Source organism: Brassica napus, chromosome C1, assembly GCF_020379485.1.
Source record: "Brassica napus cultivar Da-Ae chromosome C1, Da-Ae, whole genome shotgun sequence".
In the NCBI taxonomy this organism is placed as follows: Eukaryota; Viridiplantae; Streptophyta; class Magnoliopsida; order Brassicales; family Brassicaceae; genus Brassica; species Brassica napus.
In genome coordinates this window covers 16,129,835-16,144,673 of record NC_063444.1, presented here as the reverse complement: position 1 = coordinate 16,144,673, position 14,839 = coordinate 16,129,835, and the positions used below count along the sequence as shown (strand labels likewise).

General features: G+C 38.9%; 5 protein-coding genes and 1 pseudogene across 5 annotated transcripts; 3 read left to right on the top strand and 3 right to left on the bottom strand.

Annotated features, from left to right (window-relative positions):
* Window positions 1-1,981: 1,981 nt before the first annotated feature.
* LOC106376159 lies at window positions 1,982-2,415 on the top strand. Its single transcript, XM_013816224.3, has one exon. It carries the CDS (start codon window positions 1,982-1,984, stop codon window positions 2,240-2,242), a length of 261 nt encoding a protein of 86 aa, XP_013671678.2. The 3' UTR covers window positions 2,243-2,415.
* Window positions 2,416-2,636: 221 nt separating this feature from the next.
* Window positions 2,637-4,295, top strand: BNAC01G20740D. The gene has a single exon (XM_013816223.3). The coding sequence runs from the start codon at window positions 2,946-2,948 to the stop codon at window positions 4,116-4,118; it is 1,173 nt and encodes a 390-aa protein (XP_013671677.1). The 5' UTR covers window positions 2,637-2,945; the 3' UTR covers window positions 4,119-4,295.
* A 1,620-nt stretch (window positions 4,296-5,915) lies between these two features.
* LOC106373218 lies at window positions 5,916-7,221 on the bottom strand (annotated as a pseudogene).
* Window positions 7,222-8,694: 1,473 nt separating this feature from the next.
* LOC106376157 (protein ULTRAPETALA 1) lies at window positions 8,695-10,596 on the bottom strand. The gene is made up of 3 exons (XM_013816222.3): window positions 10,051-10,596; window positions 9,100-9,424; window positions 8,695-9,033 (listed from the first exon to the last, which is right to left on the bottom strand). The coding sequence occupies exons 1-3, from the start codon at window positions 10,271-10,273 to the stop codon at window positions 8,859-8,861; spliced, it is 723 nt and encodes a 240-aa protein (XP_013671676.1). The 5' UTR covers window positions 10,274-10,596; the 3' UTR covers window positions 8,695-8,858.
* A 2,046-nt stretch (window positions 10,597-12,642) lies between these two features.
* LOC106376155 (E3 ubiquitin-protein ligase RNF12-B) lies at window positions 12,643-13,590 on the top strand. The gene has a single exon (XM_013816218.3). The coding sequence runs from the start codon at window positions 12,725-12,727 to the stop codon at window positions 13,490-13,492; it is 768 nt and encodes a 255-aa protein (XP_013671672.1). The 5' UTR covers window positions 12,643-12,724; the 3' UTR covers window positions 13,493-13,590.
* Window positions 13,591-13,631: 41 nt separating this feature from the next.
* Window positions 13,632-14,742, bottom strand: LOC106373217 (the record flags this gene model as incomplete). Its single annotated transcript, XM_022694832.2, has 2 exons — window positions 13,632-13,946; window positions 14,455-14,742. Coding segments are annotated over 2 exons (390 nt in total), but the record flags the coding sequence as incomplete, so codon positions are not given.
* Between the last annotated feature and the right edge of the window lie 97 nt (window positions 14,743-14,839).

Here is a 14,839-nt window from a genome sequence, read left to right as displayed (position 1 = left end):
ATTTTCCGAGATCTAACCGAAAAAACCACGGACCGTTTTCTTTGGTGCAGCTCTGCAGATGGAAATCTTGTGGTCATTTTCCGCCAGTGGAACTCTATAGCGGAAGCTTTTGTGACTTTGGCAAAACTATGGCTTTTGGTGAACTCTTTCCCTGCAAAAAAGGTTTTTTTTATACATTCACTGTCAGAGGTGAATGTTTATGTAATCACTTTTCACCACCACAGGTTAGCCTCCAACTTAAAACCTCCAGCTTACTCTGCAACTACCCTCATACAAACCCAAACACTTGCAGGCTGCATCGTTCCTATGCACTCGGAAAATTGACAGCATTGAAACAGCAAATGTGTGGTGCTACATCTCATGATGATATGCCATGAGTTGGTGCCATGATATGCCATGAGTTGGTGCTGTGAAAAAAAAGATTAATCCCGAAGTTTTGAAAGCGGCTTAGTTGTCAACAACAGCGGCCCCAATAATCATGTTATGGTGGAAGGCTACCCAGGATGAAATACTGAAACAAGGATATCTCATATATAATAATACATATAAGATTCTAACAAACATGTATATGTATAAATAGTAATGACAGTTTCAGGTTATCTATTTTAAAATATATATTTATTTTTTTGTCATCGACTTTTACAAACTTAAACTCATTCTGCAAATCAAACTGGTAATTCTGCATCCATGTGAACAACGAAAGACGATTGTTTTCTGACACACTACGTGCTAGAATATCCGTCTTTAAATTTTTCGTTCTTGGTACAATATTTTAAATAAACAATATTTTTATTTATAATGAATAATTTATTTTTTAATATCGTGTAAAACATTAATTTTAAGAAAAATTGTATAATACAACAAGAAAAAACAATTTATCGCATGAAATAAATATAAAAATAAGACAGAAATAACTTTATCTTACTTATTATTTACACCACCACTGGATTTAATCCATCGTAGTGTTTTAAAAGTTTTTTTACTTATTTTTATTAAATTAAAATAAACATTAAGAGAAACTAAATAATTATAATTTTAAATATTATAATAACTATACATCATATAATTTCAAAAATTAATATTAAAATAAATAGTTAGAATAATTGTGAAAATTTTATGAAAATAAACGCTAATTTTAGTTAAAATAAATTAAACATTTTAAAGTATAATTATTATTATAAATTTATTTCATAATAATCATGTGTGTTTTCCTCATTTTATCATAAAAATGATATACCATACCAAACCGTAATGCAAACTTTAGTTACAACTTAAGATAATTCAAATAATTTTATATTTATTTAGTCTGCCGCCAATAATTTTCACATGCAAATAAGGATTGAACCGAGTGCTGAATATACATGCCCACACACTTAAGATCCCAAACTAAAGCTATTCACAATTAACTAACAAATTATAGATTACTAATTATTAAAAAAAAAATAGAAAATCCACGTACATTTCAAACACAATTCGTACAAATTCTAATGTTAGTTGAGACCGTAAGCGTTAAAATACATTGTTTCAGCAAAAACGAATATAAAATACACACAATAAAAAATACAATTATATAATTATATAGATCACATGTAAACCAAATTTCGCGAGTAGTGCGGACTCCTAGTTAAATAATAAAAACAGCAGTCGCTTATTATCGCAAAGACAAAATGGTTGTGGGCCCCAACATAAGGAACCCATAATTGAAAGAAATAAGAGATGTCACTCATCTTGATGATAGGCCGCCACTTGTTTTTTCCTATACCTGGATCCCACCGTTCCATGTGCACGGTATCGCTTTTTCTAGATCTTTCGAAGTTACCATTTTACCCTCAAAGCCAAGATACCTCCTTCGCTATATAAGAAGAACACAACTTATCTCTCCTTCATCTTCCGGCACGATCTAATAATCTCCAGTTTTCGAAAAAGCCTTCTTAAATCCTTCTAAAGATTCCAATACCAAGAAAAAATTTAACCAAAAGAGATGTGTTATCTGAACAAGGTTTGGATTGCAGCATCGTTTGTGGCTGCTCAAGGAAACCCCGATCACGGCGTGAAGTTGAAAACCGGGCTCAGCTCCGCACACCACCTACAACGCCGGCTTTCCTCCGATATCCGCCCTCTCTCCGCCACAGCTGACCCCGTAGATGGTCCGCGTGTAGAAGAAAGACGGGTTACCTCTTCTTCCACTCCTGATGAATCTCTCCGTCAGATCATGTACCTCAACTGCTGGAGCCAAGGCTAATTCTAGTTCCATGCAATCCATCCACAGATGTTGATGGTGGCTCGCTCTTGGACCTGCTGAGTCGGATAAAGCGAGATGGATCTTCTGATGATAATTGTATATATGTGAATATGTTCAAAAAATATCAAAAACATGCGTTCGTTAATGAGAAACATCGTCTATTTTCCAAATTATCATCAACGTTTCGTGAAATCTTATCGTGATTTTCAACTTTATCCACAGTGAATACGATTCTCAATTAAAATAATAATCCAAAACCATCATTATCCAATGGGACCAGACAAGTCAGTCACTCCATAAAGTTACTAATTTTCTTATGGTTGTCATTATTGAGTTTGGTCTTGTTTTGAATAATTTAAGAATTTTCGGTTTAGGAAAAATTTAAATCATGCATTTTCATTTTGGACTAAACGAGTATTAATATATTCATAGGCCCACATTCTGTAATTCTCAAATATTTTGCCCATTGAATAATACTGGGCCGAAGCCCATATTATGTAGCGTAACTTCGCTTTGAATGAAATCGGAGCGTATCTGCTCAATCCAACGGTCCAAATCTCACAACGCTCCATCAATGGAGTAACGTCTCCTCTCCCAACGGTCAAATAATCCTCAAGAAATACTCCCTCCCTCCTTCGTCTTCCTCACCAATCACCATTCTCAATCCCTAGTTTCTCGCACAAACAGATCGATTACTCTCACAATGACTTCAACTGAGCATACAGAGACGCTCAACGCTCCAGAACTTCAGATCTGGAACAACGCTGCTTTCGACGACGGCGATTCCAATCTCACTACAGCCATCGAAGCTTCCTGGTCTAACCTCAACGCATCGTTCGATTCCGATTGTAGCAAGGAGAATCAGATTCCTGTTTCGGTTTCCTCTTCGCTCAAATCCTCAGTCTCCTTCTCCACCGATGATCCGATTCGCTCCGGTAAAGTTAAAGAAAAGCCACACAAGACCGTGAAGGCGAAACATGCCGATATTGATGCAGAGATCGAGGAAGTAGAGAAGGAGATGAACCGGCTATCGATCAGATTGGAATCGCTCCGGTTAGAGAAGGCCGAGCAGATCGCAAGAAGCATCGCGATAAGAGGAAGAATCGTTCCGGCGAAGTTCATGGCGTCTCAGAAACCGACGGTGAAGTTCGACACAGGAGTGAAACCAAGAACAACCCCGCGTAAAGGCGTTAGTTTGGGTCCAGGGGAGATATACTCAGCCGCAACGAAGTCGGAGACGGTGACTCCTCTTCAATCAGCTCAGAATCGGCGCAAGTCTTGTTTCTTCAAGCTTCCTGGGATCGAGGAAGGGAAGAAAGCAGTGACGAAAGGTAGAGGACGAAGTCTGAGTCCTAGATCTCGCAAAGCTAAGATGACGGCGGCGGCTCAGAAGCAAGCAGCGACGACTGGTGGGTCAAAGAGAGCGGTGAAGAAAGAGGAAAGTGTTTTATCGTCGATCCAGCCTAAGAAGCTCTTCAAAGAAGAGGAAAAGAGGAAGCCTTTGAAGCCAGGAAGAGTGGTGGCTAGCAGGTACAGTCTGATGAGCAAGACGGCGGAGAAAGATGCGAGGAAACGTTCGTTGCCTGAGAACGAGGAGAAGGAGAATCACAGGTCGGAGAAGAGAAGAGCTTCTGATGAGAATAGGAAGAGTGAAGGGAGAGTGAAGAAGAGATGGGAGATTCCTAGTGAAGTTGAGGTGTATTGCAGTGGTGTGAGTGATGAGACTCCTATTGGTAAAGACCTGCCTAAGATCAGAACGCTTCGTGGTCGTGTTGGGGAGAGCCCTCGTGACTCAGGGGCTGCTAAAAGAGTTTCCGAGTTGGAAAGCAAGAACCGTGATTTCACGTTTTGCCAGCTTCTGAGGTTTGAAGAATGAATGATCCATTAGTCATTTTGAGTTGAAAAAGTCCACAACTCTTGTTGTGGTGATATGATTGTGAATTTGGTTTGTTGCTTAATGTCTAAATACACATATTAAAAAGATTATGAGTTTTGTTGTCTTATCTTCTGTAATATCAGCTCCATGAATAATGAATGAGTCTCGTAAAAGATTTTTGCTTCGTCACCAATCACAAGGAGTCGCAGCTTTAATTATTGGTTTTCCGTTAAAGACGATGCTCTATCCTATTGAAACATTGGGCCAGCAAAGCTAAGACTACTGGGCAGCAACCTGAATAATCACAAACAAGGAGACCACTAAGGCTCAATTCCTCAGCAAAGCACCATGATGATATTTCACTTCATATCATCAAATTGGTTTATTGATTTGACGCAAGTGTTAGTCTCCAGATATGCAAGTCAATTTTCATCTTCTGATTAAAATCTCCGAATTCGATGCTATTTAAAATCTTTTTTCCACAGTATGGTTAACTGGCAACATTTGCAATTATACATCGAGAAAAAGACAAAAATAGCACTAAATCAAGTTTATGTTTCCAAACTAGTATTCAAGGTCAAAAGTCACAAGAATAACACTTAATGTTTTATCAAAAGTCACAAACTTAGAGTTTAGGATTTAGTGTTTAGAGTTGAAAAATGAGGTTTGAAAAACAAAAAAATTAAAATTTTCAAAAAATAAACTAAAAAAAATGCTATTTTGGTCAATTTAGTTTTTGATTGCTATTTTTGTGATATAAAAATAAAAATATGATATTTTGGAGATTTGCACTTATACATTCTTGGTAGAGAACAATATATTGGGAGATTCATCAGACTGAGATGGATAAATGAACCCAGAACTTCATTCCCTCGTTAACTTCCAAATTAGAGTTTGAAAAAGGATTTTCTAGTTCTTTTGGCAAAACAAACTGGTATGTCTAAGATCAAAATTCAGCAGCCCACATACAGTTATAGGCTCAAGAAGGTCGCAACTATTAAATCTAACAAACACAAGCAGTCCCCTCTTTTGTTAATTCAGAGATCGACCAATTTCATCTCGGGCAAGGCATCTATTTCCACCACACCAGCTAAAAGAACAGAGCATAACTAATTACGAACCACGTGTTCCATATGATTCTGTATATATTTCACCACTCAATTCAAATACGATCGGGACCAATTGAAGCTAAAAGGTAGATAAGCATACAAGAGATTTAGCGGATAATTTTAGAGGCGAAACTATATGATTTAAGTAAACCTCCACGTTTATACACCGCGATTCAATTTATGCCTCGATGACTAGCATTATTTTCGTTGAGTATTCTTGAAAACAAGCTAAAGGTGAGTGAGGCATTCAAACCAAAAAAACGGTTTCTTTCCTTCCAACAAAAACAAACAAACAGCAAATTCAAAAACGGATCCAGAATCAAAACAAGATGCACAAATGCAAAATAGAAGCTGACGATGTGAGATATGTCTGCGGAAGAAGGTGACTTCACATTATATAGGGTTCCTGTAAAAACCCTAATAAAAATGCAGTTAAACCTAAATGGACCTCAGATTTTATTACTTGGGCCTTAATTAAGAGCCCATAAGTGTAGCAACTAGTATAATCAGAAATTCTTTTGAAACTTTAGATTACAACACAAAGTAGTTTTGTTGGTCTCTGATTGAATGGATTTTTAGACCTTTTTATCATTTTTTGGTTTCTTTTGAGACCAAAGTTGGTGTTGGTGTTGGTGTTAAGTTATAAGTTTTTGTATTTGTATTACGTTTATTATTATCGATATAATTATTTGAGGGAAAAAAATATATAGTTTTGTTGGTTTCTTTGTTTCACAAAACTTGAATCAGATAAATCAAACAATCATCCAAGTCAAGTGCCTGTAACCAGCCCACTTTGCAGCAAGCCGGACGCCAATGGCCAATGGCCAAGGCCGCGGCCAACAACGGCACTGGTGGCGCCTTCCCCAAGCTCTGTCTATCTTCTTCAGATGAGGTCTTAGTTGAATGGTGATACATGGCTAGAGCTAAATACCCTGTGATTGCCACAACTCTCACCCAAGGCTCCCCAACTCCTGCCAGAACAGCTGCACAAGGTAGCGCCGAGGTCACATGGTCTCTCTTCTTTATCAACCGCGAATATCCATACAAACCCACCAAGACAGTCCAGAAGAATGGCTCTGAGATATAGCTATGCACAACTGCATACCCCAAGAGACCAGCAAGAGTAACTAAATACGGCTGCTTGCTGATCGAGTTTGGAGCAACTGTTTCTCCTATTGCAAGCACAGAGGATGCAAGAAGGATCACCGTGGTTAACTCTCTCACAGGTGTGTATGCAACAATCCCGGAGTAGAACGACCGGATGCTGTAGATTGTAGTCTCAACAAAAGCGATGAGAGAAGTGATGGGATCGCCTATAAAGTGGAAGACGAGGGCCAATGCAAACTTGGAAAGGTCTCCAAGTAATCTAAGGATAGCGAAAGCTGCGTTTCTCCAGTTGGATAGTTCAAACAAGACTGCTCTCCACGCATACACCAGAAACGCTAACGCTGCAACAGAAGACAACATCATGTTACTTCATGTAACCAAAGATCATATATGTTCTTCCCCTAATCCAAACTACACAATTAAGGTATCTACACAAACAACACAAAAAAACTGAAACCACTAAACTTAAAGTTCAAATGTTAAACTGGTAAAACGAGAAGTGTAAAACGGTGTCGTACCGACGAACCAAGGCCATCTAGTAGGACTGTCTTGAGCTTCTTTGGTCAAGTATCTGAATCTATCAGGCATCGTGCTCTCTCGCCTCGCGAATCGCTCCGCTTCATCATCTACCTCACCGTTCTTTGCATTTTCTTTCTCGCACCTCGTCGAAACCCTAAGTCTCACACTCGGGAACTCACCACGGAGGCTCCCGCCGGCATTCAAAAACTGTGGTGGAGCAAGTGTAAGCTTATTAACACCATTAAGATGATAATTACGAGACAGATGAGAGATGCTGATAGCAGGAATGCGAGTATTGTGGCAGAAGGAAGATGAAGAGAGAGCGTAGAACGTCATCGTCATCGTCTTCCTCGAGCTTTTCCTAAAGCAACAGAAATAGCTTTAGCTAGTGTTAATATTGGGCCATTGACTAACTGGGCTTTACGGCCCATTAAAACGAAACCTGGACGTTGCTTCAACTCGTGCTCTTTATGAAAATAAAGAGCTGTTCATATCGCTAGATGAAAAAGAAAAAACGGACAAGGATGGGTCTGATCTGATGATGAGAATGCTGGTGAGAGAGTTGTTCTCCAGGCCATTTAGCATTTATAGTGGAGCCAGTGTGGCTCTTCCATCTAGTTTTGACTTGAGGAAGCGTTGTTTTTTGAGATTCTGGAGGCAACAAATTTGTCGCAACGATCCTGAATACTGGAATTGGCTTGCAACTTGCAAAGAATGAAATAAGTGGTGGTATTAGCAAAGAGACCGTCGTAGAGTCTGAAAATCTTCAAATGCAAAATGCTATTCAGCATTTATAGTGGAGCCATTGTGGCTCTTCCATCTAGTTTTGACTTGAGGAAGCGTTGTTTTTTGAGATTCTGGAGGCAACAAATTTGTCGCAACGACCCTGAATACTGGAATTGGCTTGCAACTTGCAAGGAATGAAATAAGTGGTGGTATTAGCAAAGAGACCGTCGTAGAGTCTGAAAATCTTCAAATGCAAAATGCTATTCAGGTAAACCTCACCTTCACATATGTGTATGCTTATAACTAAGGGTAGCATATTCATTAAATGCTCAAGCCTGTAAAGAAACTGGCAGCCATAGTTGTCTTCTCTGCATGTCCTTAAAATGAGGAACTTACTCTAGCTCTAGCACATTCTGTTCAGGCTTACTAATAGAAATTACAATGGGGTCTATTGGCGCGCAAGAAAGACTCTGAAGGAATCAGCGGATTTCGTAGTTAGATCTCATTTAGTGTAGCTTGATATGTGTGGATTTCGTAGTTAGATCTCATTTAGTGTAGCTTGATATGTGTGGATTTTAGTTTTGAGTTATTTGATCCACAGGAACGAATTAAGGTTTTGCGATCCCAGCTTGTCTTCGTACCGGTCTCATATGTTCAATGTTTTCAATTAAAAACTAGGTTCTCATATCTTATTTATCTTGTGACGACTTGGGCCTTGTGTTAAATAAGAGATTTAAGAACTGGTTCTTAGCTTTTTTAGTTAAAAATTAAGAGACGGATTCTTATATTCCGCTAAGAACCCCACCCCAAGAGCTCTCCATTGATCATAGTCTTAGTTGATGATTATAAAAGCATGCAGATTTAAATTCAACAGTGTTCCAGATAAACAGCTCGGGGCTTTTTGGGCAATATGAAGTAGGAAACGTCTCTATTCCCATGTCCCATCTCCAAAAATCACAGACGGTAGTAACTGGTGCCATTTTGACATCTTCGTCTCTCAAAGCTGTCAACAGCTAATTAAAATTAACAATTACTTTATTTATTTTTTTCTTCCACCACTAGCCAAAAAATCAAAGACATGCACTCACTCAGGCATGCTCGTCTGCATGTTCTTCTAGGAAAATCAACTTTTATTTTTGTTTTAACTTTTCCAACTGCTCCATTCAACGACCCATAAGATAACAAGTAGATATAACAGTTTCAGAATTTTAGAAATAAAAATATTAAACGCAACCAAGTCTCTCTAAAACATTTTTCACTAGAAAACGTTTTGATTTCTTCATGCCTTGACGTTGCTGGTGAAGTCGACGCAGGTCTGGCAAGAACAATCAGAGAAACGGCATAACTCGCAGCCAAAGCAGACGCAAGAGGTGCAGCCTTTGCAAGTAGGTGAACGTGTGCAGCCTTTATACACCTTCCTGCTTCCTCTCTCTTCCTCTGCCTCACATGTCATCCTGCAAACCAAACCATAATATTATTCATTTCTTTGCATAATATAACACAAAATAAAGAAACCTTACTTGTCGTATGGAAAGTCTGAGCATTTCCAGTTTGGATCAGCCATTGCGTTGTGGTGCAAGCGGCATTCGTCTCTGCTCCTCAACCTGAACCTCCTCTCCTTACCGCATTCGATGCACCCAACAAACTCATCTCTGTGGAATACTTTTGTACCTTGTGATTTGTTTGATCTATTCAATTTCTTTGACGCTTCGTTGTAGTATTTGAGCAATACTGTCTTTGACAATGGAACTTTTTCTCCTCCAACGATAACCCACACGTTGTTCTTCCATTTCCTAGCCGTTTCTCTGCCAGAATGCTTCTCGAACGCAGCTGGTGTTAACTTGTCTACAGTCAAAAAAAGCGTTCATGTCAGATCAAATGTGCACATTTAGGAAGATACAAGAGATCGTTCGCAATGGTACAAGCTACCTCAAGAACTAATGGCAATGAGGTTGCATCAAGCTTTGGCATTAATAGTCCATTAAGTGAGGAATATCATATGTAAATAAAGCCTACTACTTTGGCCACTAACGAAGAGACCCATCATCATTATAGATACAAACAACCAAGACATGACAATGAAGCAAACCAAAGTCATGTTATTTATGGATCTAGCATAGACTTTTTAGCGAGTCTATTGACTTGTTCAACCATATTTATATATATAATAAATATGGTAACTAACTAGTTTCATTGGTAAGAAAGAAAGAAGCATACTTGTTGATTCAGATGTAATCACGCTAAAGACTTAAAAGCTTTACTAGTCCAAAGTCATGTTAGCATAAAGAAACAACAAACAAATGATTGAGGAAACCGTCGTTGCCTTAAAGAAAAAAGAAAGCGAGAGGCATCAACGTTAAATCTCACACACATTCACATGTAACATGCACATAAATCAAAACCCATTTCGCCAGAAAAGCAAAACAGGCTGGGAACAGTGATATATAGAGAGAGCAAAAAAAAGGAGAGACCTTCGTCACATCCAGGCGTGCATTCGCAGGTGATTTCGAGATCTCCGTTGGGAAAAACCCTAAGCCTAGCAACGGCATCGCCGTAACGGTGGCTAGTACAACCACACATGACCTCAACGTAACCGCCACCAACGTTGACCCCACTCATCTCTTGTAGCTCCTCTTGCTCGAACAACGTAGACCCACATTGTATCTCCTCCTCCTCCACCACACTCGACGACATCTGGGATCCTCTCTCTCCGGTTATAGCGTATGAGAGAAAGGGGAGAGAGAGAGGTGAGAGAAGGAGAGGCCTCGTTTTGGGGTATAAAAGGAAAGCCCTAAAGGAGCACGCATCTCAAAAGCGTGAGAGTAGATAGAGAGAGAGAGATCTGATATCAAAGCAAAAGCTTATTAAGGGGCTTTTCGGGAGAAGAGAGAGATAAATAAGTAAGAAAGATAGTCTCTTTGGCCTTTTGGATTTTGGGGTTACAAAGAAAAGATGTGAGCTTTTATTTTGGCGGATGCGATATTAGCTGGCCAACAAAACAAGAATCGTGGGGGCATGGGTCCTGTTAATACTATACTATTATAATACTAATAATATTTACCCGAATCATAATAATATATATATATATAAGTAACCTACATAACAGTGTCATAAGAGCAGCATAGAGGCGGTGCGTGAGAGAGCTTTTTGATAAGACACATTAGAGGAGGAGGGAGGAGGAGGAGAATAAGATGTTGAGGAATAGGGTGTTGTGTCAAGTGTTTCAGGTCCTCTTTTGATTTTATAAATGTCGTCATAGCTTTTTTTTTCTTTTCTTTTCTTTTTTTTTGCTTTGTGTACTTCTTTCTTCACACTTTTCTCTGCCTTCTCTTGGAGGTTCTGCAAATTCTTGGGCTCTTCCCTTTCCTCAGGATTCATCGGTTACCGAGTCATTTCTCCCCCAATGGCCATTTGTTTTCTTTAGTAGTAGATGTTAATGTAGATTTATAAAGTTTGGGTCTTTAGTTGAAAAGCAAGTTAAATCAAACTACTTGTCATAGTTGTAACATTTATGTTATTTGAAATTGCAAACCATTTCTCAAAAAAAAAAAAATCAAGACTGTCTATAAAAACAACAAGTAATTAACCAAGTACACGACGACGACGTCATTGACATCTATGTCTGTTAGGTATTCTGCAATGCGCTCAAACCCCAATGTCATATCTACTACTATATGTATATTTTTTGTGTTCGAGGAACTCATTATTTAATACAAGACTAGACTAGTGATGTCTATAGACCATATGAAAACTATACATATGTTATTGTTATCTGAAGTATATTATAAAGATGGAAGAAAATGAAATAGTTTTGTCAACTTCTTAAAAAAGAGTCGGATATTTAATTATTTAGGCTACGGATTTATATTAGTCTAGTTGTTATATCACTATCCTGGTTGAAAAAACATGATATGATGCGTCTTAGAAAAAGAAAAAAAATATGCATTTGGACGAAAATGTAATTGATGTCAACATCTTTACTCTCTTTCCTCCTAGTTGATCCCATAAAAGTTAGCAGATGGGAGGTCAACTTTATTGTTATTGATGGCTTCACTAACAATTTGTGTTATTTTTTGGGTTTGATGTATACAAACTAATGGGCTTGGATTTGATTTATCGGATTTACAAGCATGGGCTTTAATTTAAGAAGATTATGAGCCCATTATGTTTTATTTTCACATGGAACCATGTAACACGTTTGTTACCTATGAAATGATTTTGCTGTAGCACAAGAGAGTTTTGGATTATTCAGCATGTTACTTAGATTAGTTACATCACATGTACATGTACATCTCACTGTTCTAAAAATAGGCCGCCTAGACGCTACGCGTCACTCTTCCTCCCCGATTTATGCCAAATCGGTTTAAAAAATCGGATATCCAATTTTTTCCGCCTAGACCGCCTTTTGACCGCCTAGCCGCCTAATCTATTTTTTTTTTATTATTATTATTATTATTATTTTTATTTTATTTTAAATAATATTTTTATTTGTTTATTTGATCTAAAAATTTATAAATATCATTTATATTCATAATTTTGATGAAAATTACACTATATTAAGTTTATATATTCTATTTGTGTGTTTTATACGATCTTAAACATGAAAATATATTAATGTTATACACAATTAAAGATTAACATGTTTTATAACATAGTAAACCATCTAAAAATTCCGCCCCGCATAATTTCCGATTAATCTACGATTTTCTCTTTAGGCGCTAGACCCAATCCGACCGCCCGACTAGCGTTCCCGAACAGGGGTACATATACATATACATAGACATTTCTTTTTCTTTTTCATCTAAGGCATTTTGGCAAGTCCCTGTAACTTCTTGTGTGTTGAAATCGTCTCAGAAATGACGGGTCATTATCAAGCGAGATATTGTCCATTAGCATGAAATTTTGAATTTTTTTGAAGCATACTTTTACAACGAACGAGAAAAGAGCACTGTCGTTTTGTCTTGAAATTATCAATAAGACAAATTTCGGATTCGTCAGAGCAGATTAAAATAATATAGGAAAGCATAGATGGAGCCCGGAGTAGGTATGGGCCCATCTTGAGAAAATAGGCCCATTAAGAATACACGTATATCACGGAAGAGAAGGGAGAGAGTGTGAAAGCATCAGAAAAGCAGAGAGAAAGAAATGGGATGCTGCTTGAGCGCCGGGAAAGTCAAAGCTCCGCCTGTCGCCGCCGCCCAGACACCTCCACCCATTGAAGAAGAAACCGTGAAGGAAGTCGTGGTCCAGTCAGTCTCTGTCTCCGTCCCCGTACCGGTCCAGGTCCCTGAACCGGACCCCATTCCCGTCGCCGACATCGTTCCCACCGCAGCAGAACCTCGCAACCCTCCTCCTTCACTCCCAACGCCGGAGATCTCTCACAACAAGTCCGACACATGTAGCGTCTCTCATAGCTTCTCCACCGCCACCACTGCTACTGCTGCCTCCATCCTCGAAGACGACGCAGTCAGCAAACCCCACCACCGACATCCTCCCCCTTCTTCCACCTCTCGCCGCAACATGTCCGAAAGAATCTCCAGATCTCCAGGAGGTCGCCACTCTCCCCAGGGGAAGCTCCGTCCCAGGTTGGTCCGAGAGAGACAACCTCTTCAACAAAACCCTACCCACAACCGGCGAAAGGCGGATTCTTCGGGTCCTCTCCCAAGAAACGGGTTACAAGAAGGTCCGAGGCGTCGCTCTCGTTCTCCGGCGACTCGTGCCCCAAGTTCCTCAAGAAGAAGCCCCATGAAGAAGCGAGAAGCAGGTCCGGATAAGGACGGAGGAGCAGAGGAGGCGAAGGTGAAGAAGGAAGAGGAGAAAGTAGCTGCTGAGGAGGTGAAGAAGAAGGAAGAGGAAGATGTCGTAGCTGTTAATGACCCTGAAGTGTCTATGGAATGCTTCATCTTCCTCTGATTTTCTCTCACTTTTGTTTCCTCTTTTGTGATTTGTAAATTGCAGAAATGTAACGACCTAACCAAATCTTTGAGGATCTTTCATTTATCTTTTGTTTATTGACTTTTTTAAAGTAAAAACCAAAGACTACGCACAACGCTTCACAAAATTCCATAGCTTTATTCATGGAGATTGCTGCTCTTTTGCTCTGATCTAAGCAGACAGAAGACACTGTTCTGTTATAAAAACACTCTACTACATAAACTCTTGTCTTTTTCCAGTTCATATTTTAAAAACAAAAAAAAAAAGGTTCTAATAAATAATAATAAGAGAGTGAATAACGGTAAAAATTGAAAATTCAAGAAGATTTTTTTCAGAATGATCTTGAGTAGGAAGGAGGACATGGCTGAGCAATGAAGGTTGGAACTTCTTCTCCAGGCATCAATACTGATATTTCTCTCTCACACACACCTATCTACAATACAGTACAAAAATATTAGGTTAATTATGTGTGACATCATCCCCTAAAAGACAACCAGTGTGTAGACAAATAAATAGTGAAAAAGCCTCTCATAAACATAACTACTTTTTTTTTCATTCTACTCGGTGAATATTCAAACCTCGTTGCATGAAACAAGGGGTTTTGTATCCCCGTAAAAAATATTACTATACGTTTAATCTAAACCTGTTTTGGGACTTTGCAACATTTCAAAGATACGACAAAAATAAAGCTTCCTCCAGCATAAACTCGATCTACATTATAGACAAATCAAGCAAAGTCTTGACTATAGACGTCATCAAATTGATATGAATCGTCAGGACTAAAAGAGAACAAATGGTTTTAACTTCATCTAAAGCTCATGAGGATGTAAACAATTCATATAAACTAGCCTTTAGTCTTTCTCGACTAAGTTAAAAATCAACACAAGCAAAAACGTAGACAAAAGAGTAGAAGCAAATAAGAGAGAAGAGGTGTAGTAAACCTTGGGGGAAGCGAAAGGAGGAAGCTTTGGGTGGAAAGGTGGTGATGTAGTCTGTCGAATGAACATGAACCTCTCAAAGAGTGCGAGTAACAAGAAGATGGAGATTAAAACTGCGGTTGCCACCAAACAAAACGGCACCGCATTCACCGAGCTCTGAACACGTCCTTCTCCTTCATCCTCCGCTGCTAAAGGAGCCGTAGTTCCCCACCTTAGATGGTTGTCGCTGCCACTCATTTGGAACTGGAAAGAGACTAGTGAACAAAGGAACAACAAGAAGGAGAAGGTAGTTTAATCGCCAAAAAAGCTGTCAGTTGATTAGTCAACACTACATATGGATGTTGAGCTCTTTATTGGGCCCTATTAATATGGGCTTATTTAATGGGCC